This window comes from Coenobita brevimanus, chromosome 49 (genome assembly GCF_032717465.1).
Source record: "Coenobita brevimanus isolate Jiangsu-jjx chromosome 49, ASM3271746v2, whole genome shotgun sequence".
Taxonomy (NCBI): domain Eukaryota; kingdom Metazoa; phylum Arthropoda; class Malacostraca; order Decapoda; family Coenobitidae; genus Coenobita; species Coenobita brevimanus.
Window position 1 is genome coordinate 7942129 of NC_137002.1, and position 26612 is coordinate 7968740.

Consider the following 26612-nt stretch of genomic DNA (forward strand, 5'->3'; position numbering starts at 1 on the left):
CTCTGGGATGATATGTCGACTTTGATCTCACAAACACGAAAGATATCCAAGATTTTTGTATATACTCGTATATATATAAGTAAGAATATTAGTCCTTAAGTCAGTATATTATTAGGCTTATAGTTACATGTCAAGAGACGCCTCTGTTGCCATGGTAACGGTGCCTTTGACGATTTTCAAGATGGCGGATATTTACAAGACGGCTGACGTATTTTAAACTTCAATATTTATTGTTATCTGTTGCCATTATTTGACATCACACATAGACCAAACTTGCCATGGATATTCTTGCCATTCCCAAGTTGCCATGGAAACCCCTGTAGCCTTAAAAAATCGTCTGAAAGCCAGGGTAAAGCGCTTCAAAGTTGCAAAGAGGGTCAATGGTACCGTTACTGTGGCACGCGTTCCAAAGTTTGAGCAGAGAGAGTAATAACAAAACGAACCAATATCCAAAAAGCGTCATTAACATCAAATACCACCAAAACTCATAATTCTACTTCGTTTCTCATAAAGTTTGGCTCACAGGCCTTACCACTTCACTCCAGTTACACATTTTTCATTTTATTTTGCTGTCTCCAAAGGGTTTTACTGAACTTTGGCGAAACCTCTTGCAGAATAGAGTTTAGAAACTATCTGTCTATCTATGTATCTACCTCTCCATATGCCTGTGTGTCTGTATATCTGTCTCTCCATATGTCTGTCTATAGCTTCATGTCTTAATCCCAGAAGGGGTGGCCACAGACGAATCGCCTCCATGTCACCCTGTCCTTTGCCATTATGCTGCCACTTACCAACTCACCTCACTCATATAACTCCACCAAATCCTTCCATCTCATATACAGCCTTCTCGTCCCCACCTCCACCTCACTCACTCACGCTCTCCTAGTTAGTCTCTCATTCTCCACCACATCCTTCCATCAAATCCACTGTCTCCCCCACCCCCTCCTCCCCTCCACCTCACTCACGTACACTCTCCTAGTCAGTCTCTCATTCTCCATTTGCACCTCATCCTTCCATCTCATCCACATTTTTTCTCTCCCCTCCACCTCATTCACGTGCACTCTCCTAGTCAGTCTCTCAGTCTCCATTCTATTGACAACCTCCATTAAACTCCTGTATTATTGAAAGTTTCCCCCAAAATAATTAACATCAGGTAACAGCAAGGTAAAAATGGCGTCCTCAGAGTGAAGTGGTTGATGCCGTGTGCGCGAAAGGCCTTGAAAAACGATCAAAGCATTGTGGGAAGTGAGCTTTGTGGCGAGTGGGAAGCTTGGCAGTTCCCTTGTGACTTCGTTCATCTTCCTCTTGCTTTCGTTCACCTTGTTCCTCTTCACTGTTTTCTCCGTTCCTTCTTCCTTCTTGTTTTTCTTCTTCGTTTCTCATCTTCCTTCCGTATTCGTCTTCTGCTTCTTCCTCCCTTTTCCTTTAATCTTCCTTCCTTTCCTCCCTTAATCCCTCCTGATTCTCCCCCTTGCTTTCTCTTCCTTTCTCCTCCCTTCCTCATTCTCCTACCCTTCCCTCTTTTTTCCCTTTCTCTCCTTTCCTCTTTAAACCTCTCCCTTCATCCACTTCTCTGTTCATCACCCTCTTTCTCTTTTCTTTTCCTTTTCTTCTTGCATCTGCTTTCCCTCTCCCTTCCCCTCCTCTCTCCTTTCCTTTTCAGATTTTTTTCTTCTGCTTTCCTCTTCCCTTCCCCTCTTCTCTCCTTTCCTCCATCTCTCCTTTCTCTCCTTCCTTCTCCCCATCACTCTTCCATCTTCTGCTTTCCCTCTTCCTTCCCCTCCTCTCTCCCAGTCCTCTTTGTTCTTCCTTGTACTTTTCCTGACCCTTCCCTTCTTCTCTCCTTTCCTCCATCTCTTCCTTCTCTCCTTCCCCTCCCCATCGCCTTCCTATACACACTTACATCTAACACCAACACGTTTTATTTAAGTACAAGCTGAAAAAAGTAGAGAGCTTTCGTTGGTTATAAGTAACTTTGAGTGAGCGTAGAGATGAATGATTAGACAAGTATGAATGATGAAAGAGTCAAAATCGAAATGAAAATAGTCAAAACGGATTCATATATACATTACATTTGAAGTATTATATATATATATTAGAAGTTTTGCTAAGTGTTTATGTATATATATATTCTCGTAAAATTTAACATCTTATATAGTATTTTTTTTCACTTGATTCTTGCTACCTTCAAACGATTTTATTCAGTTTAGGAGTATATATTCGAACTGGCCTTTGGTTCTTTTTTCTTTGCTTAAAAAATATCTATAGCCTTCATTAACCCCTTCACTACGAGGCGCCTCTCTTCTGTCTAGGTAATCTCTCATTCTCCATCCTCTCTGCTCCATCCCTCCATCTCATCCTTGGTGTCCCTCTCCTTCTCCCCCTCTCCGCCTCACTCACACTCTTCTAGCCAGTCTCTCTTTCTCCACCCTCTCCACATGGCCAAACCTTTCTTCAAGACTAATAAAGGCGTCTGTCTATGGCAAGAATTAAGTGAAATATTAATTTTCTTAAAAAGGCTGATGAATTTACAAAGAGGAATAATTTTTTTAACAAACACTTCCTGCACCTACGAATGACCGCGATTTGGTCTATTATTATTATTATTATTATTATTATTATTATTATTATACTTTTCTAAACTGTGGTTGTGGTTTTGAGTGGTGGTGATGTTGGTAGTTGTGGTGATTGTGGTGGTGGTGGTGGTGGTTGCTTCTGTGATTGCGATAGGCTGGGGGATTGTGGTAGTTGTGGTTGTTGTTGTGATCTCTGAGATGGTGGTGGTGATGGCTGGTGTGGTGGTGGTTGGGATTGTGGTAGGTGGTGGTGGTGGTGGTGGTGGGTGGGTGGTAGCTGTGGTTGCTGCGATGGTGGTAGTGGTGGCTGTGGCGGTTTCTTCTTCTTCTGCTTCAATATCTGCAGTTTTCTGGTTTCCTTTTGCCTATCCGTTTCATTTTGTTTCATCCCCCCCTCCTCTCTCTCACTGCCTATCCTTTCGTTCGCTCTTCCCTGCTCTATTCCTTTCTGTATCTCTCCATTCTTCATTTCTCTCCTCTCCTCTTCAGCCAAGTCATTTCCCATCTCTAAAACAGTTTCTCTTCTCTCCAGTTTATCCCCGGTTTTCTGTGGCTTTTCTCCTTCGTTTTCTTTATCCTGTGGGTGAGGACTTCCCGTTTTCTCTCTCCTCTCCGTTTCTCTTTTCTCTTCCATTCCCTCCTCTCTGTCTCTTCTCTCCGTTTCTCTTTTCTCTTCCATTCCCTCCTCTCTGTCTCTTCTCTCCGTTTCTCTTTCCTCCCTTCTCTCCAGCTCTCCATTTCCTCCATCTTCCACTTCCTCTACCTTTCTGACCTTATTCTCCGTCCCATCTCCCTCCCCTTCCTCCTGCTCCTCCCCTTCCTCCTCCTCCTCCTCTTCCTCCTCCTCCTCCCCCTCCTCTTCTTCCTCTTCACTCTCCTCTTCCTCTTCCTTCCCATCTCCTCCACCCATCAAACGCGCCCCAATCCCACCCAGTCCACCCAACCCACCCTCTATGGGCCCCACCGCCTTCTCCACCCTGATCCTTCCGCAGTCCCCACACATCCTACCCACAGCCCCACCCCCTCCCCCACCCACGCCCCCACCCCCACCCACCCCGTCTCATGGCTGCGCTAGGGAGGGCGGGGTGTGGGTGTGGCGGTGGGTCTGGGCGGTGGGTGGGGCGGGTGGGTCTTTTCGGGTGTATAAAACGGTATCCATCATGGCCAGCGACTGGATGATGGTCTCGTCCCTCGACACCCACTCAGCTAACTCCTCGATCGTTATGGCGCCGTCCTTGTTACTGTCGATCAGCTGAAAGAGAGAGAAAAGATTATATATTAACATTCACTTCATGGAAAGGATTTAGAGTGAGAGACTAACTAGGAGTGTGGGTGGGACGGTGGGTAGGTGGGTGGGTGTGTCCATTCACAACAAAAAGAGAGAAGCATATTAACCATTACTACGTGGAGAGGATGGTGAGTGAGAGACTAACCAGGTGTGTGTGTGTGTGTGTGTGTGTGTGTGTGTGTGTGTGTGTGTGTGTGTGTGTGTGTGTGTGTGTGTGTGTGTCTCTCTCTCTCTCCTACTCACATGGAATATCTTCTCCACATGGTCCTTGGCTGTCCTGTCCTCCACTTGGGGTTCCGTGGACCTGCCCAGCATCTCGTATATGGCGCTAACAACATCCAGCATCTCGCTCTTCGTTATTAGCCCGTCGTTGTTCACATCATATAGGCCAAAAATCCATTGCAGTTTCTCTTGCGTTGTGCCGCGGGAGACTGTCGAGAGGGCCCCTAGGAAGTCCTGTGGGTGGTTGGATGGTTAGATGGATGGTTGGATGGATGGTTGGGTGGATGGTTGGATGGTTGGGTGGGTGGATGGATGGTTGGTTAAATGGATGGTTGGATGGATGAGCGGTTGGATAGGTGGCTGGGTGGATAGTTGGATGGTTAGATGGGATGGTTGGATGGATGGATGGTTGCACACACACACACACACACACACACACACACACACACACACACACACACACACACACACACACACACACACACACACACACACACACACACAGTCACTCGAGGGCAACAAATCCTTTAACATTACACTATATACACCCAGCGGGGAGGAAGAGGGGTTGGAGGGAGGAGGAGAGAATGGAGAGATTTAATGGGGAGAGGAAGGAGGAGGGAAGGAGGTGCGAGGGGTGAGGCATTAGGTGAGAGAGAGAGAGAGAGAGAGAGAGAGAGAGAGAGGAGGCTACCTGTAAAATATTAAACGGAACAGGTGAGAGAGAAACAAGAAATAACTCTCTCTCTCTCTCTCTCTCTCTCTCTCTCACACACACACACACACACACACACACACACTGTTTTCCCCTACAGCCAAAACGCCCATATCTTAATCGTTTCCTCTACAGGTAGAGAGAGAGAGAGAGAGAGAGAGAGAGAGAGAGAGAGGCGTATACTTGAAATTTTCCTCTTACATTTTCCTCAGCGATTTATTTTTTTCGTACTTCACGTTAATATATTCTGTCTAATTTAATCAATATAGATATAATATTTACTTAGGCAACATATAAAGGAATATTTCTTTATATTTTGGATTGGCCTATTGTATCATTATTTTTTATCATCATCATCATCATCACACCACCACCACCACCACCACTACCTTCATCATCATCAGCATCAGCATCAGCATCATCAGCATCATCATCATCATCATCATCACCTAACATTCTCCCATATTCTATGTTTAATATCATAATGCTAGTAACGAAGAAGTGCAGTGGAGCTCCAAAGCGGACTATAATTAGATGAAAGTATGGAGATGGTATGGACAAGAGAAAGCTGCTTATACCTACAAGTCTACCTACCTACCTACCTGCCTGTCTACCTGTTTCCATACCTATCCACTTGCCTTCCTACCTACTTACCTTTCTACCTTCCTACTTATTTGTTTACTTACCTACCTACCTACTTTTCTACCTGCCGACCTACCTACCTACCTACCTTCCAGCCTATTTACCTATGCGTCCATTAATCTCTCTCTCTCTCTCTCTCTCTCTCTCCATAAATCCAGGTTGTGTCGTTTTATTGGGTAGGAAGAGAAGGTGATATATCTGTGTCATGTTAAGGAGAGAGAGAGAGAGAGAGAGAGAGAGAGAGAGAGAGAGATTTACGCACAAATCCTTCTGCTAATGTGAGGTCATAATGTTGGGTTAGAGAGAGAGAGAGAGAGAGAGAGAGAGAGAGAGAGAGAGAGAGAGAGGTGAGTCAGACAATTAAGAGAGGTAGGTGGACATGCAAGTGGAGGGAGAGAGAAAAAGACAGGGAGGGGGGAGAAACAAAGCATGATGGGGAAGAGAGGGAGGGAGGGAGGGAGAAAGGAAGGGAGGGAAGGAGGGAGGGAGAAAGGAAGGGAGGGAAGGAGGGAGGGAGACAAGGGGGTGAGGGGGTGGCGAGAGAAGAGAGGGGGGGTTGAGGGAGGGAAAAGGAAAGAGATAGAGAGATTGGGGGAGGGGGGGAGGGATGGAGAGAGGAGGGAATGAAGATATGGAAGAAACCAGAGTTGACGGGGAGGGAAAGGGGAGAGGAGGGAGGGAAGGAGGGAGGGTGAGAGAGGTAAAGGGAAGATGAGGTGCTGTAAGAGAGAGAGAGAGAGAGAGAGAGAGAGAGAGAGAGAGAGAGAGAGAGAGATGAAAGGGCAGCAACGCAGGGTAAATTCTCCATTTCAGGTGGTTTTATGTCGTGTCTTTGATGTGTGTGTGTGTGTGTGTGTGTGTGTGTGTGTGTGTGTGTGTGTGTGTAATGCGAGAGCGTGTATGTGTGTGAAAGAGAATATGCTTGTGTGTGCGGAAGCGTATGAACTTATGTATGTGGTAGAAAGTATTATTTTGTATGTGTATGTGTGTGTGTGTTTGTGTGTGTATGGGTCAATGTATACTCAGTGTGCATGTATGAATATGTGTCCATGTTTGCTAAAAAGGATGTGTACGTATGTGTATGTGTATATTCATGTAGACTTAGCCCAGTGTATGTATTTTCTCTCCACATACACAATTGGATCTTTGTATTTACACTGATGGATACAAAACACATTACATACTTGAAAGCTGATTTGTCCGTGATTGTTATGCTTGAAGGTGTTGAACACGTAGTGGGCGTACTGGCTCGCATCTGTGGCCGAGAACAAGAAGAACATTAGATTGAACACTGAACACGAGATGGTAAAAGGTTGAACAGTGTGGCGGTGATTTGTTATTGTGGTGAACAGTGTGGTGGTGATCTCTTAATGTGGTGAACAGTGTGGTGGTGATCTCTTAATGTGGTGAACAGTGTGGTGGTGATTTGTTATTGTGGTGTTATTATCGTCGTCGTTTTAGTCATCCTCATTTTCATCACCACAGTCATTGCATCATCATCATCATCATCATCATCATCATCATCATCATCATCATCATCATCATCATCATCATCATAGAAAATGGAGTAAAAATACAGAATCATGAACACAGTAAACCAAACCTCCATTTAATCAAGTCTTGTAAATAATCTACACAATAACTGAGAGAGAGAGAGAGAGAGAGAGAGAGAGAGAGAGAGAGAGAGAGAGAGAGAAATTCTGAAACTATGAATCTGTGACTAAGAGAGATTATATAAGATTATGGGTAATTTTATGAAAAGGAGATTGTGAGATTTAAGTGACCTGGCAGATAGTTCATTTATTTATTTATTTCTAGATTTATGCTTTTTCTACACATCATGGAAACGTGTGAGAGTCTGTGAGAATGTGAGAGCCTATTTATGAGAGTCTGATAATTGTGAGGGTGTTTGCTAGTGTGAGGGTGTGTTTGCTAGTGTGAGGGTGTGTTTGTTAGTGTGAGGTGCGAGGGGTGTTCCAGAGACCATGTTACTCTATATAAATTTTCGTGACGCTTTAAAGAGAGACTGTGAGAGTTGGTAAGAGCGTGTGAGACTTTATGTGAGAGTTTGTGAGGCAGGTTGAGGTAGGCTGAGAAAGGGTGAGGTATGGCAAGGTGAGGCAGGGTGAGGTAGGGTAAGGTGAGGCAGGGTGAGGTAGGGTGAGGTGTTTCTTGTGGTAAGGCTGCGTCACCTTTAATGGCACAGATTTTATACTTTACCTCCCTTAAATGTGTGTGTGTGTGTGTGTGTGTGTGTGTGTGTGTGTGTGTGTGTGTGTGTGTGTGTGAGAATCTGAATTGTATCTTTTAATATAGGCAATATGTATGTGCACATATATATGGTAATGCGTGTGTCTATTTTTATTGTGTGTGTGTGTGTATGTGTGTGTGTGTGTGTGTGTGTGTGTGTGTGTGTGTGTGTGTGTGTGTGTGTGTAGGTTGCTGGAGGCTGTATACACACGTTAATACATATGGTTGTGTGTGGTGGAGGGAGGGGGGGGGGAGTACGTGTATGTTTAATGTCCCTCTCTCAGGCTGTCATTACCACAACTACCACCTCAGCTACCACCACCACAGCCTTCACTACCTCATCTACCACAACTACCACCACTACCACAACTACCACAATTACCTCCTTGTGGGAAAAATTGGGTGAAGATGTCCTTAAATCCTTCCTCGTCCACCATTCCAGTCGGACACTCCTGAAGAGAAAATAATAATAATAATAATAATAATAATAATAATAATAATAATGATAATAATTGATAAATCCTCTCCTCTGCTTTCCTCTGCCTCTCTCTTCCTCCCCACTCTCCTCCTCCACCTCTTTCTCTCCCCTCCGTCCTTCCCCTTCAAATTTCAACTTATTTCTTTTTTTCCTCCCACCTTCCTCTCCCTTTCTTCTCCTTTCCTCACCTTTCCCCTCCTTTCCTCCACTTCTTCTTTTCTCCTCATTCATCTCCTCTTCTCTCCATTCTCCTCTCCTATCGTCTCCCTTCTCCTCTTTCCTTTATTCATTTTTCCTCTCTCTTTCATGCCTCACACTTCTCTCCTCTCCCTCCTCCTCTTTCCATTTCCCTCCTCTCCTCCTCTTCTTTCATGCCCTCTTCTCTCCTTCCTTTCATCTTCTCTCCCTCCCTCTCCTCCCACCCCTCCCTTCCCCTCTCACCCTCCCTCCCTTCCCCTCTCATCCACTCCTTTCCTTTCATGCTGCCAAGCTTCTTTTTCGTGTTTATTTTATTTTTTGATATAATCTCTAATACCATTTTCTCTGTCATAAGCATCACATTTTTCGTAACTAATCTACCACCACCACAACTGCAACCACCCTACCACAGCCACCACCACCACAGTCACAACTACCTACCACCACCACCACAAGCACTACAACCACCACCATCACCTCCATCACCACCACAACTGCAACCACCTTACCACAACCACCACCACCACAGTCACAACTACCTACCACCACCACCACAAGCACCACAACCACCACCATCGCCTCCATCACCACCACAACTGCATCCACGACCACCACCACCACCAGTCACACCTACCACCACCCTCACCACAACTGCATCCACCACCACCACACCTACCACCATCACCACCACCACAACTACCACTTATCGGGGTAACCATAACTGTCCTCATATAGCAGGGTTGCGTAAAAGTTCCATTAGAGAGAATTTGCTTACGGGAATTGAATCGGTAATCCTGCGTGGTACCTGCTTGTATGTCCGGGTTGGGAGCGGTGGTGGTGGTGGGTATAGATAGATAGATAGACTGATAGACTGATAGAGAGATAGATAGATAGGTAGATTGATTGATTGATGGATGGATGGATGGATAGATAGATAGATAGTTAGATACAGATACATAGATAGATAGATAGATAGATAGAGTGATTGATTGATAGGCAGATAGATAGAGAGATAGATAGACAGACAGACAGATAGACTGGTGGATAGGTAGATGTAGTGGATATTTGTGGATAAGCTGTCTCCTTTATTATCGAAATCTCACCTATGCCGAAAAAATGGACTGGAATCCCACCTCCTTTACTGCTGCGTCTGACTCCCTTCTTACTGCTTCTGACCCTTTTATTTGAGTCCTTTATTTTTACTAAGTCTTTCGCAAAACTGAATAAAAATGCAGTAAAGAAATTAAATAGAAGTGAAGACGGTATATTGGAACTGAGATCAATAGCGACAGAAAAAAATAGACTGATGGATTAGTTGGAAAGAAAATAAGGAAATAAAATAAAAGACAAAAATAAATGAAAATAGAATGAATAAAATAAAAAATGTATGAAAAAAATACATTAAATAAAAAATAAAGAAATAAAATGACCGATAAATTAATAGAAAATATAAAAAATAATGTTCTACAAATTAATGTTAAAAATTACCTATAGATTAATATTAAAAAAAAGGCCGATAGATTAGAATTTTAAAAATCTTGCCCCTGTTAAAAGTTCTTCAGAATTTATGGGTGTGGGAGGCGACGACGTTAGGCCTACCGAGAGCTCTATCTATCGGCCAATCTATCGTTCAGTCTATTGGTGAAACTTCAAATTACGTGGAAGCGAGACCCGAAATTCTCAAATAATCCAATATATCCCATTTCCTTGTACACCTACCCCTTCTGTCCCACCTGTCTTCTGTCCCACCTGTCTTCTGTCCCACCTCTCTTCTGTCCCACCTCTTTCCTGTCCCAGCTCTCTTCTGTCCCAGCTCTCTTCTGTCCCAGCTCTCTTCTGTCGCACCTCTCTTCTGTCCCACCTCTCTTCTGTCCCACCTCTTTCCTGTCCCAGCTCTCTTCTGTCCCAGCTCTCTTCTGTCCCACTTCTCTTCTGCCCCACCTCTCTTCTGCCCCACCTCTCTTCTGCCCCACCTCTCTTCTGCCCCACTTCTCTTCTGTCCCACTTCTCTTCTGCCCCACCTCTCTTCTGCCCCACCTCTCTTCTGCCCCACCTCTCTTCTGCCCCACTTCTCTTCTGTCCCACCTCTCTTCTGCCCCACCTCTCTTCTGCCCCACCTCTCTTCTGCCCCACCTCTCTTCTGCCCCACCTCTCTTCTGCCCCACCTCTCTTCTGCCCCACCTCTCTTCTGCCCCACCCCTCTTCTGCCCCACCCCTCTTCTGCCCCACCTCTCTTCTGCCCCACCTCTCTTCTGCCCCACCTCTCTTCTGCCCCACCTCTCTTCTGCCCCACCTCTCTTCTGCCCCACCTCTCTTCTGCCCCACCTCTCTTCTGCCCCACCTCTCTTCTGCCCCACCTCTCTTCTGCCCCACCTCTCTTCTGCCCCACCCCTCTTCTGCCCCACCTCTCTTCTGCCCCACCCCTCTTCTGCCCCACCTCTCTTCTGCCCCACCTCTCTTCTGCCCCACCTCTCTTCTGCCCCACCTCTCTTCTGCCCCACCTCTCTTCTGCCCCACCTCTCTTCTGCCCCACCTCTCTTCTGCCCCACCCCTCTTCTGCCCCACCCCTCTTCTGCCCCACCTCTCTTCTGTCCCATATCCCCATTTCCTTGGACACCTACCGCCATTTTGTGTCCATGTCATGTGTTTTTTTTCTGTGATTTTATGGTTTGTGTTTTATTTGTGGATTTAGGATGACATGGAGGGAGGGAGTAGAGAGGTAAATGAGAAAGGGGGTGTAAGGTGAGGGGAGGGCAGCGAAATGGCAGGGGAAAGGGCGACATGGAGGCGATTTGTTTGTAGTCACCCCTTATGGAATTAAGGCGTCTGGTTATAGATAGATAAATAGATAGATAGATAGATAGATAGATTATTTTTTTTTATACAGGTTAGAGAAGGGAATTTAGGGTAGCTGGTCCTTAATTCGCTTCGTTTTCTGTGGTTTTGATTTTTTTTTTTTTTTCGTTTTTCATTGGAGCTCAGGTGAAAATACTTGTGTGCTTCGAGGAAAAGGTTGAGGTAAATACGAGAGAGAGAGAGAGAGAGAGAGAGAGAGAGAGAGAGAGAGAGAGAGAGAAGAGGGGGAGATGGGGGAAGGGGAGTGAAAAAGCAAGGGAGAAAAACTAACGATCTTTATTATCAGCAGAGAGAGAGAGAGAGAGAGAGAGAGCAAGAGAAAAAAAACTAACGATCTTTATTCATTAAGGACAAGAGCGGAGGGGAAGCCAGCCTGAATAATAAGTCTGAAAATGTGAGAGAAAAGGGAGAGAGAGAGAGAGAGAGGGAGAGAGAGAGTATGGAGAGGGAGATCGTGATAGGTAGATAGGGAGGGAGGGAAAAATACAAGAGATAAGGAGGGGGAAGGGGAGGAGACAGGTAGGGACTGTGATAAAGGAGAACAGGTAGGTAGGTAGGCAGGTAAACAGGTAGGCAGGTAGATAGGTAGGCAGGTAGGTAGGTGGATAGGTAGGTAGGCAGGTAAATAGGTAGGCCGGTAGGTAGGTGGATAGGTAGGTAGGCAGGTAGGTAGTAGGCAGGTAGGTAGATAGGTAGGTAGGTAGGCAGGTAGGTAGGTAGATAGGTAGAGAGAGAGGGGGAGGAAGAAGAGGTACTCAGTGTATAAGAGAAGGAGGAAAAAAAGGTAGGAAGGGACATAAGGGTAGGGGGAGGGAGGTAGGGGAGGGAGGGAAGGGGGGCAGATAAATAAGGAAATAGGTGGGAAGGGAGGCACAATAGGAGAGAGAGGAGGGAGGGAGGGAGGGAGAAAGGTACGGAGGTAGGGAGGGAGGGAGGGAGGGAGAGAGGGAGGGAGGGAGGGAGAAAGGTACGGAGGGAGGGAGGGAGGGAGGGAGGGAGAGAGGGAGGGAGGGAGGGAGAAAGGTACGGAGGGAGGGAGGGAGGGAGGGAGGGAGGGAGATGTAATAGAAGGTAGTGAGGGAGGGACAGGTGATGAAAGAAGAAGAAGAGGAAGAAGAAGAAGAAGGAGGAGGAGGAAGAGGAGGAGGAGGAGAAGAAGAAAAAGGAGAGAGAGAGAGAGAGAGAGAGAGAGAGAGAGAGAGAGAGACGGGGGGAAAGAAAGTCCATCTAAAGGAATTTTTCTCCATTACGAGATTAATTCGTGTAGTCTCTCTCTCTCTCTCTCTCTCTGTTCCATCATTAGTTAGGTCTTTCTCACTTTTATTTTCCTCTCTCTTTTCCTTCCTATTTTATATTTTCTCCTTCCCTTCCTTCCTTTCTTCCTTTCTTCCTTAATATCTCTACTTTCGTCTCTTTCCTTCGTGTTTCCCTCCTTCCTTCCTATCTCCCTCCATCCCTCTCCCCTTCCTTCCTTCCTTCTCTCCTTTTCTCCCTCTCTCACACTTCCTTCCCTCCATCTCTCCCTTTCTCTCTCCTCTCCCCTCTTAATTAGTTATTTTCACCCCCTCTGGACGAGATGGGAAAATGGGGTATTATTATTATTATTATTATTATTATTAATATTATTATTGTTATTTATCATCATTATCATCATCATCATACTACTACAACTACCACAACTACTACTTCTACAACAGTTACTACTACAACAACTACTACTACTACTACTACTACTACTAATAACTAATCGAACCTCCAGGCATTCGAACAATTATGAAACTCTAACACAAATTTCTGAGAAGTTGTGTTGCCTCTAAAGTTGGCCATAGAGTTGCTAAAATTAATGTTCACTGTGTCTGTATTTATCGTTCAATCGTGGTCTGAAATTAGTATATAGTTGACTCTCTCTCTCTCAATTTATTTCGAGGCATACATATCCTGCACATACGTAAATAGATTCACATACACGTACATGCATTCCGCACATACGTACACACGCACACAGCAGCGTAGACAGTTTCTCGCACACATACAGAAGCACGCACTTACATATACATGAACTCTGAAAGGCAGAGAAATGCACGCAATCATAGACACACGCACGGAACCTAACTTTCTCTCTCTCTCTCTCTCTCTCTCTCTCTCTCTCTCTCTCTCTCTCTCTCTCTCTCTCTCTCTCTCTCGCTCTTTGATGGATAATTACACTCAACGACACTAAAGCTTTCGAACACACACACAAACACACACACACACACACACACACACACACACACACACACACACACACACACACACACACACACACACTCCTTTCATCCTTAATGGTTTCTCTGCTCACCAAAAAAAAAATAATAAAAAAAAATAAAATGGCTGTAGCGAGAGGGACTGTTGGAGTTCGTTAGAGTTCGTTATACAGAATACGTTAGAGTTCGTTAGAGTTCGTTGGAGTTCATTAGAGCTCGTTAGAGTTCGTTAAAGTGCGTTAGAGTGCGTTAAAAATTCGGTAGAGTTCGTTGGCAGTTGGAATTTGTTAGTTTGTTAGGTTGCGTTAAAGGTTCGTTAGACAAAATCCGTTGGTGTACCTTTGAGTGTGTGTGTGTGTGTGTGTGTGTGTGTGTGTGTGTGTGTGTGTGTGTGTGTGTGTACAGTGTGGAATGCGAATCTCCATCAGAAAATCGCTGAAGAAAATTTTGATATTTAAATCGGTAAAGGAAAGGTGTGAAGGTCGCCTCCTAAGCCCACCAATCCCCACCCTCCCTATCAGTCAAGCCACAAGCCATGTCTCTCTCATAAACACTTTTACGGGGCCTGGGAGCTTTCTCAGTGCTGTTCGATTCTGTGGAGAGTGCGTTGGCTCCTTTAGGCACGGGAAATACACTCAGGGAAAGGGTTATCAGGGCTAGAGTGTGTGTGTGTGTGTGTGTGTGTGTGTGTGTGTGTGTGTGTGTGTGTGTGTGTGTGTGTGTGTGTGTGTGTGTGTGTGTGTGTGTATAGCTGATAAGAGCCAAACGTTTCCGGAAGACTTGATATGCAAACGTTTCTCCCCACAAACAAACGTTCCCTTAATTCCCCATCATATCAGTGTTTTCTTTGCCCAGGTGGAACAGGGGAAGGAGAGGGCATTGTCTTCCAGTGTCTCTCGATCTTCCTCCAGAAAACAGGGAATTCATCTTAAAGTAGTTTGTGGATCCCTCGAGGTCTCTGTTTTATTTCTATGTTTTAACGGATTGGGATTAAGAAAATGCTGAAAGGTCTTGTGGTCTCCCTTGGAATCGAGACCAGGACTGCAGTTTAAGAGATGCAGTTGTTTTTATATATATGACGTGCTTTTTTTTTTTTTTTTTTTTTAATCCTTCCTCCATTTTACATGAGTGCGTAAAACAATATTTGCTCTGTTTATTTTTTCCTTGTCTGTTTTATATGTTTCCTGTGCATTCCATCTTTCTTTCGATATTTTCTTCTACTTTCCTGTGTATTTTATCATTCTTTTGCTATTTTTATTGTAAGCTCGAGCACAGACAGATTTGCTAATATTCATCATTTTTTTCCATAATGGGTAGCGGTACGGACAGTGGGTTAAGATGGCGACCGTCAAGCTAACTCTTGCTTTAAATCTTCTGTGTTCCATTTATCCCATTCATTCCTCGTTTACTTTAATCATGCTGCAATATGCTCTCTCATTTTCAACCCTCAGGCAAATACACATTCGCTAATATGCCCTAACTTTCTCCCTTAGGTAAGAGGAGTGTGAAAAAAATGATGGCGGCTGCCTTGTTTCACTCTCACATGCAGTGGCGCCAAAGAGCAGTGACGTCAGCGACAACATGGCCGCCGGGAAATTGAATTATCTCCGCTTGTCCGACCCAATTAACGGCCAGAGGAGGTAATTAGCGAGCCAGTTATTGTTCACGGGGGTTGTTAGCGGCGGGGATAGGCCTAGGAGTGGGTCATTAACTTTAAAGCATTGTAAATATTGAAAAAAATGCGGGTGGATGGTTGACGCTTTAGAAGAGAGGAGAGTCTGCCGATGTTCTGCCGCTTTGATTTTAATATTGACATTTTTTTTAAATCGGATTTTCTCTGGCGTATTTTTTTTACCCTTTTTTGATAATGGTAATGGACAAGTGATTTATTGTATTAGTGGGTATGAGAGAGAGAGAGAGAGAAAGAGAGAGAGGGGGGGGAAGGGGGAAAGAGAGAGGCGAGTGAAAGGGGTGAAAAATAGGAATTTATACTTAATATGATTGCGTCATATGAGCCTGACTGATAAATATATGGCAGATTGCTAGAGTAATTCATTGACATAGATATATAGATAGATAGACAGATAAACAAAGGCAGTCACCAACCAAAAAAGTCACAAAAAAATGCATATAAAAATAGCCAGATAAAAAAACAAAATATACATAGATAGATTGATAGGAAGATAGATAGACAGATAGATAGATAGATAGGAAGACAGGTTGATAGATAGACAAATAGATACATATATAGACTCAGTATCTGTTTAAAGCAAATTTAGTTTTTCCTCATTTTTCCAGCGACATGCGATAACTCTTTTTGGCAATTTATCTCCAAATTTTTCGAGTTTATTCCTCAAAGACGTTTTTAGTGTCCTTGGAGAGAGAGAGAGAGAGAGAGAGAGAAAGAAAGGGAGAGAGAGAGAGAGAATGCGAGGGAGAGTCAGTGAGAGAGAGGGGAAATTAAAGGAGATTGGTATTGATAGGCAAGTGAGAGAGAGAGAGAGAGAGAGAGAGAGAGAGAGAGAGTACCATCCCCTCATTTTTCTTTTCTCCATTCCCAATTCTTCCTCTCTCTCTCTCTCTCTCTCTCTCTCTCTCTCTCTCTAACCGTATATCCATCTATCCGTCTATACACAAAAGGCTATTTGCATATGCACGCCTCTGGAGTATGCTTGAGAGAGAGAGAGGGGGGGGGAGAGAGAGAGAGAGAGAGAAGGGAAGAGTGAGAGTATATAGTTTTGTGAAAGTAAATGATGGTGAGAGGGAGAGAGAGGAAGGTGTTTCACTAGAGAGAGAGAGAGAGAGAGAATATTGAAGCATTCCATCATTCCTTCCTGTCGTTTCTTCGATTGTTCTTTCCCTCATCCTTCTTCTCTCTTTCTTCTTCCTCTTCTTCTTCATATTATTATTATTATTATTATTATCCTATTTCCACCATCTTTTCCCTCAATCCTTCTGTCCTTCCTCCCTTCCATCCTTCCTTCCTTCCCTCCCTCCCTCCCTCCTTCGTCACTTTTCTCTCCCCTCTCCCTCTCCCTTCTCCTATTTCCTCCTTCTCTTATCTCTCCCTTCCTCTTGCTTTGATTTATGTCTTTCTATTTGCATGCTCTCTCTCTCTCTCTCTCTCTCTCTCTCTCTCTCTCTCCATATTTATTTCCTTATCAGTATCTTAGTGTATCTATCTACCTTTCCGTGTATATACCTGTCTGATTATCTGTCTATCTATCTGTCCATCTCTCAGTCTGGCTATCTTTCTGTCTGTCTATCTATGTCTATCTATCATCCGCACCCAATAAGCTACAATATTAAAGCATCGGAATTGACAGAAAAAACATAGCCAGGCGTTCAATACAATCTCATTTCCTCTCTCTCTCTCTCTTTCTTTCTCTCTCTCTCTCTCTCTCTCTCTCTCTCTCTCTCTCTCTCTCTCCCCCCACCATCTTATTCCCTCTCTCGATCTGCTTTTCTTCCTTCCCTCTCCTTCTCTCCCTCTCCCCCTTCCTCCTTCTTTCCCCCTTCCATCCTTTCTCCCCTTCCTTCTTCTCCTTCTTTCATCCTTCCTTTCTTCCCTCTCCCCCTCGTTTCTCTCCCTCTTTTATCGTTCCTCCTCTCCCTCTCTCCATCCCTTCCTTACTCTCCCTCACTCTTTCCCTCCACCTTCTTTTTGCCCTCATCATATACTTTCCGCCCTCTTTCCTTCTCACCTACCTCCCTGTCACTCTCCATCCCTCTCTTCCTCCCTCTCACCTCCTTCCCTCTCCCCCTCACTCCCTTCCTCCATCCCCCTCCCATTTTCCTCCCCATTCCTCCATCCCCCTCCCATTTTCCCCCCCATTCCTCCATCCCTCTGCATTCGACAGCTCCGTCAGCGAAGCGAAAAAAATCCGGAAAATATTGAACCTAGAGCATTACCCACCGATGCTGAATGGGATTGGCTGAGCGGCTTTTGTTTACGTTCCGGCCTGACCAATGGCGCCGCCCGAAGCTTGACTCGCGCGAGAAATTAAAAAATATATATGTATGGGAACTCAAAAAACGGAAAAATAATGATGTGGAAACTCAAAAAATGAGAGAAAATGTATGTTACTTAAAAAAAGAAGAAAATATTTATATGGTACTCGAAAAAAAAAAAAAATAGAGCTCAAGAAACGGAAAAAATACATATAGGAACTCAGAAGATAACATATATATATATATATATATATATATATATATGGGAATTCAGAAAATGAAAAAAGTATATATTAGAACTGAAAACTCTTGAGAAAATGTGGTAACTAAAAATTGGGAAGGTAAAAAAAAAAAAATCATGGTTTCTCTTGTCTCACGTGAAAAAAAAAAAAAAACAAGAACTTAAAAAATGGGGGGAAAGATACAAAAAATATGGTTTAAAAAATTTGAAGGGTTTGAAATTTGACCCACGTTAAAAAATGAACAAATATATATGGGAATGAGAAACAAGAGGGAAAAGGTGTGAAAAAAAGTATAGTTTATATTTTCTTAGTCCAGTGATATGTTTGGAATTTTTGACTCGCATGAAAATTTGAAAAAAAAAAAAAAAAAGTATGACAATTCAAAAACTGGGAAAAAATCATGGTTTCTATTGGCTCGCATGAAAAATGAAAATTAAAACGGAAACAAAACAAAAAAAGAAGTGAAAAAAATCATTGTTTAAAATTTTGGAAGATGGAGAATTTAACTCAATTGAAAAAAAAGAAAAATAATTAATGGGAACTAGAAAAAATACGGACAATGAGGAAAAATCGTGGTTTATATTTTCCTCGTCCATTGGTAAGTTTGGAAATCGTACTTGAGGGAAAAAGTTATGAAAAAATCGAAATTATATGATTAGTGGTTTATTAATGGATTTCTCTCTCTCTCTCTCTCTCTCTCTCTCTCTCTCTCTCTCTCTCTCTCTCACACACACACACAGTCAGTCTCTGTCAATAGAACTGTCATCATCGAGCCATGTGCGTAAATCTTGTGTACGTGCGTGCGTGTGTATGTTGTGTGTATGTGCTTTGTGTAAATTGTATTGGTGTGTGTGTGTGTGTGTGTGTGTGTGTGTGTGTGTGTGTGTGTGTGTATCTGTTTATAAATGTGTGTTTGTATATTTACATGAGCGTGCATGCGTATATATGAATGTATGAATGTATATGTGTATGTATGTATGTATGTATGTATGTATGTATGTGAGTGTAAGCATTTTCCATTCCCATATTTCTTGCAGACAGGTATAATTATCAAATGCAAATGAGAGACTCCTGTACACACACACACACACACACACACACACACACACACACACACACAGTCTAGACATGTAAGCACACAAACATACAAACACATATGAATAAACACACACACACACACACACACACACACACACACACACACACACACACACACACACACACACACACACACACACACACACACACACACACACACACACACACACACACACAAAGCACTCAATACTATAGAAATTAGGATAGGAACACATACCAATAACAATAACGTCACATATATTGCCCTAACAGAGAGAGAGAGAGAGAGAGAGAGAGAGAGAGAGAGCATTATTTAGTGCCCACATTTTCACCTAATTACCTCCATTAATCTTTATTATTATCAATTACCTTAATTAATATAGTCATTATCTCTTTCCAACTCTCTTTACCACATTTATCATCTACCTATCTGTCTATCTATCTGTCTATCTATTGCCAGACGCTTTAATCCCGTAAGGGGTGGCCGCAAACAAATCGCCCCCATGTCACCCTGTCCCCTGCCATTTATCACCTGTCTTTATTCATTAACATAAGTATCTTTATTTACCACAATTTATATATATCATCATACCTCATATCAGTTATCATCGTTACCTTACTGTTATTTCTGTTTATCTTCATTATTTGCTTTATTAGTAATTCTTATCGCGCCTCTTGATGTAAGGATAGAGGCGGGTCACTTTATTAGCTGGGGGATTGTTACTGTTATTATTATTATTATTTTTGTTTATTGATACGTATTTGTTATCATATTCGTAGTCTCTCTCTCTCTCTCTCTCTCTCTCTCTCTCTCTCTCTCAGGTTTACTACCAGTCGCCCCTCGCCCTGAAGAGAGAAAACGGGTTGTCCTTTATAATTTAATAGGGGGACTGAGTTGTGTAATTTATATATTTTTTTTTTTTACTGTCTCACCTTGTGCCCATTTTTGTCCCTTCTCTTGACGCTTTTTGCCTTTATTTGTTTCCTCTGTTATCTGTTTATATTTTTGACTTTTTTCCTTATATATTCTTTTTTTTTCCCCTTTATTAACTTTACTATCATCCCTTTGGTGCTGAGTGTAAAGAAAACGGGCCGTCGCTGATTAATTTAGTAGGGGGGACTTCACCAGTGAGTGTCGTGACGCACCCTGAGCTTTAACTTACCAAATATAGCCCTACTTGACCCCTAACCTTACACCACTGGGCTCTGCTGGGGTTCCCTACCTACCATAAGGAGGTGGCTTTGGCTTGGCTTGGATTGGATCGGGCTGGGCTGGGTGAGGTTGGGTTGTATTGGGGTGGATTGATGTGAGTTGGTGTGGGCTGGGCTGGTTTGGTTTGGTTGGACTGGGTTGGGCTGGGTTGGGTTGGTTTGGACTGGGCTGGGTTGGTTTGGTTTGGTTTGGGTTGTATTGGGTTGAGTTAGCTTGGATTAAGCTGGGATGGGTTGGGTTGGACTGGATTTGATTTGGTTGGGTTGGGTTAAAGTACATCAAATTTCTCTTGTTTATGTTTCGTTACGTTAGGTTTGGTTGGCTTTGGTTGGTTTCCTTTGTTATGGTTTGAACTGGGTTGGGTTGGGTTAAGCTGGACTGGGTTAAGTTGGATTGGGTTGACTTTTTACTCATTTTTCGTTCGGTTGGGATGGATTGGATTTGGTTGGGCTAGGTTACGTAGGGGTAGGTTCGTTTGTGTTGGGTTCAGTTGGGTTTTGCTGGGTTGGGTTGGGTTTTGCTGGGTTGAGATGGGTTTTGTTGGGTTGGACTGGGTTTTGTTGGATCGGATTGGGTTTTGTTGGGTTGGGTTAGGTTTTGTTGGGTTGAGATGGGTTTTGTTGGGTTGAGATGGGTTTTGTTGGGTTGGATTAAGTTAGGTTACGTTAGGGTAAGTTAAGGTGAAAGGTAAAAGTTGTCAGCCCTCTTTCCTTCCTGATCTTTCCTTCCCCAAAACTTCCCTCATCAGGCCTTCCTCTCTACATTCCCTTCCACCTCCCCCCTTTCCTCCCTCCTTCCTTCCTTCCTTCTTTCTACCTCCCTTACTTTCTTGTCTCCGTTTCTTCCTTTCTCCTTTTTTACGCATCTTCTTTTCCTCCTTCCGTCTTTCTTTCCTTCATTTTCCTTTCCTCCTTCTCTGTTGTTCACCCTCCCTCCCTTCCTCCATTTTGCTGTCATTTCTTTACTCTCTCTCTCTCTCTCTCTCTCTCTCTCTCTCTCTCACACACACACACACACGCCAATTTAGCAACCATTCTTCCTTGTCATCCATTTTTCTCTTCTTCGTTTCTTCTTCCCCGTATAACAAAATTGCCTTGAGAACTTTAATAGCCTTGTGCTCTCTCTCTCTCTCTCTCTCTCTCTCTCTCTCTCTCTCTCTCTCTCTCCATCCTCCCTCACATTCCCCACACCACAACCATCCACTGTACCATCCAAGTCCCTATTTCTTACCTGTTTAAAACCTCTGTATATTAGTTGTATCTCCTTCCGCGTGAATTTCGTAGTCCTGGTAAGCTTGTCCAGTTCCTCCGGCCGATATCGCTGCACAGAGAGGCTAAAGTCATCCATGTCATCCTCTGTGGGGGAAAGAAAATGGGATGCGGTGTTAGAACATGGGGTGTGGGGGTGAAGAAGGTGAGGGAGAGAGAGAGAGAGAGAGAGAGAGAGAGAGAGAGAGAGAGAGAGAGATTTTCCCGGCAGTGGATCCGCCAGGTGATATCAGTGCCACCACTTGAAGGCCTCAAAATACCTGTTGGAATAAAAAGAAATAAAATGATAAATATTTCCTTCCATTCCTCCTTTCTTCCTTCCTTCCTTCCGTCCTTCCTTCCGTCCTTCCTTCCTTCCTTCCTTCCTTATCTCTGCCTTCATCAAAACTTTCTTCCATCCTCCTTTCCTCTTCAGTTTTTCCACCATCGCTTCTTCCCAGCATCCTTCAGTCATACCATCTCTCCCTTCCTCCCTTCCTTCCTTCCTTCCTTTCCTTTCCTCTTTCCCCCCTGCCTCAGTCTTTTCCTGCCTACCTCCATCCCTTTCTTCCTCCTTTCCTTTCTTCCTTCCTTCCTTCCTTCCTTTCCTTTTTCCCCCCCTGCCTCAGTCTTTTCCTGCCTACCTCCATCCCCTTCTTCCTCCTTTCCTTCCTTCCTTCCTTCCTTAATCCCTCCCTCCGTCATAAGGGGTTATGCTTAGTGCCACGCAGCTGAAGTGACCGCCACATCAAACTTTACTCTCTCTCTCTCTCTCTCTCCAAATTTACATCCTATTACTTCCCCCTCTCCATATGTCTTCCTCTATCACCGTCTTTCTCTTATCTCCCTCTTCTGTCTTTATTTTCACACATTCTCCCCACTTCCTTGATTTGTTCTATTCTCTCTCTCTCTCTCTTAGGTAATGCCCATCTGTAAACATCTGAAGGGGAGTTTGTTTGTCTTCTTACCTGAGAGAGAGAGAGAGAGAGAGAGAGAGAGAGAGAGAGAGAGAGATGGGGTTAACGCTGGGAAAGTTAGAGAGAATTAGAATTGAAAGAGCAAGGAGACTGAATTGGAGAGAGAGAGAGAGAGAGAGAGAGAGAGAGAGAGAGAGAGAGAGAGATGGGGTTAACGCTGGGAAAGTTAGAGAGAATTAGAATTGAAAGAGCAAGGAGACTGAATTGGAGAGAGAGAGAGAGAGAGAGAGAGAGAGAGAGAGAGGTGGGGGAAATTAAAGGAGATAGGTATGAAAGGGAAGGAAGGGGGAAGGAGGAAGAAAAGAGGAAATTAATGATTAATTAGGTATGTAGGTAGGCAGGCAGGTGGGTGAGTAGGTAGGTAGGTAGGTAGGTAGGTAATATGGTCTGTAGGTATGAAGGTTTTTGTATATGTATGAATGTATGTACGTATGTATGTGTATGGGGTAGAATATTTGTGTATTTGTGTGTGTAAGTATGCAGGCAGGCGGGCAGGTAGTTAGGCAGGTAGATAAGGTAGATAGGTAGGTAGGTAGATAAGGTAGATAGGTAGGTAGGTAGATGGGTAAGTAGGTAGGTATGCGTGTAAGTAGGAAGGTAGATCAATAAGTAGGTGAATTATTTCGAATGTACATAGAAAGGTCTGTGTGTTGGTAAGTAGGAGGACAAGCAGGTAGTCCCGTAAGTAGGTAGGCATGTAAGTAGGCAGGTATGGGAGAGTTAAGAGAAAGAGAGTAATGAAAAGTAAACAGTTTTATTTTGCCCTTTTGTTTTCCCAAATTGTGCTGCCATTTTGTGTAAATTTGGTTGCTATGGAGACGGGAGGGGGGTAGAGGGACGCCTTCAAGTGGTGGCATTGATATTACCGAGGGACTTCACTGCCTGGCTATATAAATGTACCTCAACGCTTTCTTTTTTGCGATTCATTATGCTAATTACACCTTTATATTTACACCTGCGCTCGCGAAGGAAGAGCGGATTCTCCCTAACTTCCTTCCCTTCTTTCTTCTACGTTCCCCTCCTCCCTTCACCCTCCCTCTCATCCCTTCTTCCATCCCTCCCAGCTCCGTCCCTCCCTCTTCCTCCTCCCCTTCCTTCCCTCCCTTCGTCCTCCCTCCCTCCAATCTCTCCCTCTCCCTCCCACCCATCCATCAGCTCAGCTACTTAAAAATTCTTTCTCTTTCTTCCCATCCCCTCTTCCATCATCCCTTCCTTCCTTTTTCCCTTCCTTCCTCCTCCTTCCATCTCTTCCCTCTTCCCTCTTCTCCATGCCTCCTTTCCCTGTCTCTTCTCTCCCTCCTATCCTTCCATCCCTTCTTTCTTGCCTCCCTCCTTTCATTTTTTTTGTAAACAATTCAGTTTTGCCGTCATTTTCTGATCAATCTTTCCCTCCTTTTTTCTTCCTTCCTTCCTATCCCTCCAACCTTCCTTCCTTCCTTCCCTCCTTCCTTCCTTCCTTCCTTCGCTAATACCTGGTGGGCTTTGAGGTGGTATTATCGGTGTCACTGATTGGCTGTATTAGTGGACAGGAGAGAGAGAGAGAGAGAGAAAGAGAGAGAGAGAGAGAGAGAGAGAGAGATCAAAGATGAGAGTGAGAAAGTTTGAAGTGCGTTTCATCCCTTACACTTTAAAGTGGAGTACAGTACTTGGGTAAGATTGTACGTGCTCTCTCTCTGTCTCTCTCTCTCTCTCTCTCTCTCTCTACCTTCATGCTGTCCTGCTTCAGTAATTTCAGAAGCAGTTCCCAGATCTCAGCCACTTGAGAGAGAGAGAGAGAGAGAGAGAGAGAGAGAGAGAGAGAGAGAGTTACCTTGTTAATGTAGTTCAGAAAAGTAAGACTTGAAGTTGACTCTGTCTCTCTCTCTCGCTGTCTGTCTGTCTGTGTATTTGACTGTCTATCTATCTACCTATCTACTACAGTATCTATTTCTTAGTCTGCTAATGTATGTATGTATGTATGTATGTATGTATATAGATGTATGTATGTATGTATAGATGTATGTATGTATGTATGTATATGCACAAGGGTTTATCTATCGTATGTATATATGAATGTATACCTGTATCTGTCTATCGACCCACCTTTTTATCTATCAGCCCATCTGTCTATCTATCTATCTATCGATCAAGCTGTCCATATTTTTAGTGCACCATTTTTCTTTTTCCTTCCTCTTCCTTCTTCTCTTTCTTTCTTCCTTCCCTCTCTTTCTTCATTCCTTCCCTCTCTTTTTTCCTTCCTTCTCTCTCTTTCTTCCTTCCTTCCCTGTTTCTTCCTTCCTTCCTTCCCTCCCTCCCTCTCTCATCATTCCTCCATTCCTCCTTCCCTCTTCCTTCCTTCCTTCCCATCCTTCCTTCCTTCCTTCCTGCTTCCCTCCATCCTTTTGTTTCCTCATTTTCTCTTCATCCCTCTGTTATACCTCCCTCCTTTCCTCCTCTTCCTCTGTTCCTCATTCTTTCTCCCTCCATTCCTTCCTCCCTCCTTCTCCCACATTATTCCTTCCTTCCTCCTCCTCCTCCTCCTCTTTCCAGTTTTCTCTCCTTCCTTCCTTCCCTTCACCTTTTCCTCTCCTTCCTTCCTCCCCTTCACCTTTTCCTCTCCTTCCTTCCTCCCCTTCACCTTTTCCTCTCCTTCCTTCCTCCCCTTCACCTTTTTCTCTCTCGTCCCTTTCTCTCTATCCTTTCACTCCTGCTGTCTTTCCTTCCTTTTTCCTTCCTCTTTCTCTGTTTGCCTCTTCCCCTCCCCCCTTGTCGCTTCTCTTACTCTCCTTCCTTCCCTCCTTCCTTCCCTCCTTCCTTCCTCCCTCTTCCTTTCCATTCCTCCTTCCTTCCTTCTTTCCTGTCTTCTTCCTGTCAGCACCCTACCTGACTCCTTCCTTTTTTCCTGTGTTCCTTTCCTTCTGTTTCTCATATCCCTCCCTTCTTCCTTCTTTTTCTTCTTCACCCTCCCTCCTTCCTCTTTTTTCTCCTTCTCCCTCCCTTCTTCCTTCTTTTTCTTCCTTCTTCTCCCTTCTTTCCTCCCTCTCTCCCTTTCCTCCCTGCCTGCCTCCCAGATAATCCTGTCACTCACTCCCTGTATCAATACCCTGCCAAGAGTGTCATCATTCAGGGGGAAGGAGGGAGAGAAGGAGGAAAAGATGGAGGTGAAGGAGGAAAAGATGGAGGGAAGGAAGGAGGGAGGAAGGGAGGCTAAGATGGAGGTGAAGGAAGGAGGGAGAAAAGGGGGAAATGATGTAGTGCAGGAGGAAAGAAGAGGGAGGGAAGGAGGGAAGGAATGATGGAGGTGAAGGAGGAAGGGAGATGGGGAGGAGAAGATGGAAAGTAAGTGGAGGGAGGACTAGGGGAAGGAGGAGAGAAGGAGGAAGGAATGGGAGGGAGGAGGAGGAGGAGAGATGGAAGGAAGGAGAGAGAGAGAATAAAATACACACAATACAATATAGTAAAAAATAGGATAAATAAAGACAATGAATGTGAATAAAATAAATAATAATGTGTGTGTGTGTGTGTGTGTGTGTGTGTGTGTGTGTGTGTGTGTGTGTGTGTGTGTGTGTGTGTATATATATGTGTGTGTGTGTGTGTGTGTGTGTGTGTGTGTGTGTGTGTGTGTGGTGGACGTAAAGCTATTGTTAGACCTAAGCTTTTGAAATACCTTTAGACCTGTAGGCTCTCTCTCTCTCTCTCTCTCTCTCTCTCTCTCTAACATGTAGGAGAGTATTAATGTGGAGAGTGTTGCTAGTCACGAAGAAGTGTTATAATGATTTAAGAAAGACACGCCTGCTTAGAAATAACTAGAAATAATTACCTAACCTACCTACCTACCTATCAACCAACTAGCCTACTTACCTACCTACCTACCTACTTACCTACCTACTTACCTACTCATGTGGCTTTGCGTAATATTGTAAGGACACATACACTTTAAACTTACTACGTTGGTAACACAATGGCCTAGTCCCACCGCTTGAGAAAAGACACGAGGGGGTGTGAGAAAGGGAGAAAAAAAAGGGAGATGAGGGGTGGGTGGGGGAGAGAGAGAAGGGTGAGGGGGGAAGGAGGGGGAGGAGATGAAGTGTGGAAGAAGTGAATGAGGAAGAATGAGGGAGGAAGAGAGAGAGAGAGAGAGAGAGAGAGAGAGAGACAGACAGACAGACAGACAGACAGACAGACAGAGACAGAGACAGACGGACAGACAGACAGAACCAAATACAGAATAGTGTGAAGATATAGAAAGAGGTGAGTTAATATTAGGGAGAGAGAGACAGAGACAGAGTAGAAGGGTTATATGCACTCACAGCAGTTCTAATTGTTTCGTTCACCCATAATAGTCTCGATGCCGCCTGAACGATGCTTGTGGGAAAAATGCATTGAATGGAAAACCGATCCCACATATGTTCGTCCATTTTTTTTTATTGACTGGACGGTGTATTTTTGAAACGCGAT

General features: G+C 44.0%; 1 protein-coding gene across 1 annotated transcript in view; it reads right to left on the reverse strand.

Annotated features, from left to right (window-relative positions):
- Nucleotides 1-3636: 3636 nt before the first annotated feature.
- The window catches only part of LOC145399496 (neuronal calcium sensor 1-like), a 56171-nt gene continuing 33195 nt past the window's right edge, over nt 3637-26612 (reverse strand). The window contains exons 2-6 of the mRNA XM_080272101.1: nt 21182-21306; nt 8076-8145; nt 6628-6698; nt 4108-4320; nt 3637-3828 (exon numbers count right to left, since the gene is read on the reverse strand). Of these exons, the coding sequence (XP_080128227.1) occupies nt 3637-3828; nt 4108-4320; nt 6628-6698; nt 8076-8145; nt 21182-21306 (671 nt within the window). The remainder of the gene's footprint in view (nt 3829-4107; nt 4321-6627; nt 6699-8075; nt 8146-21181; nt 21307-26612) is intronic.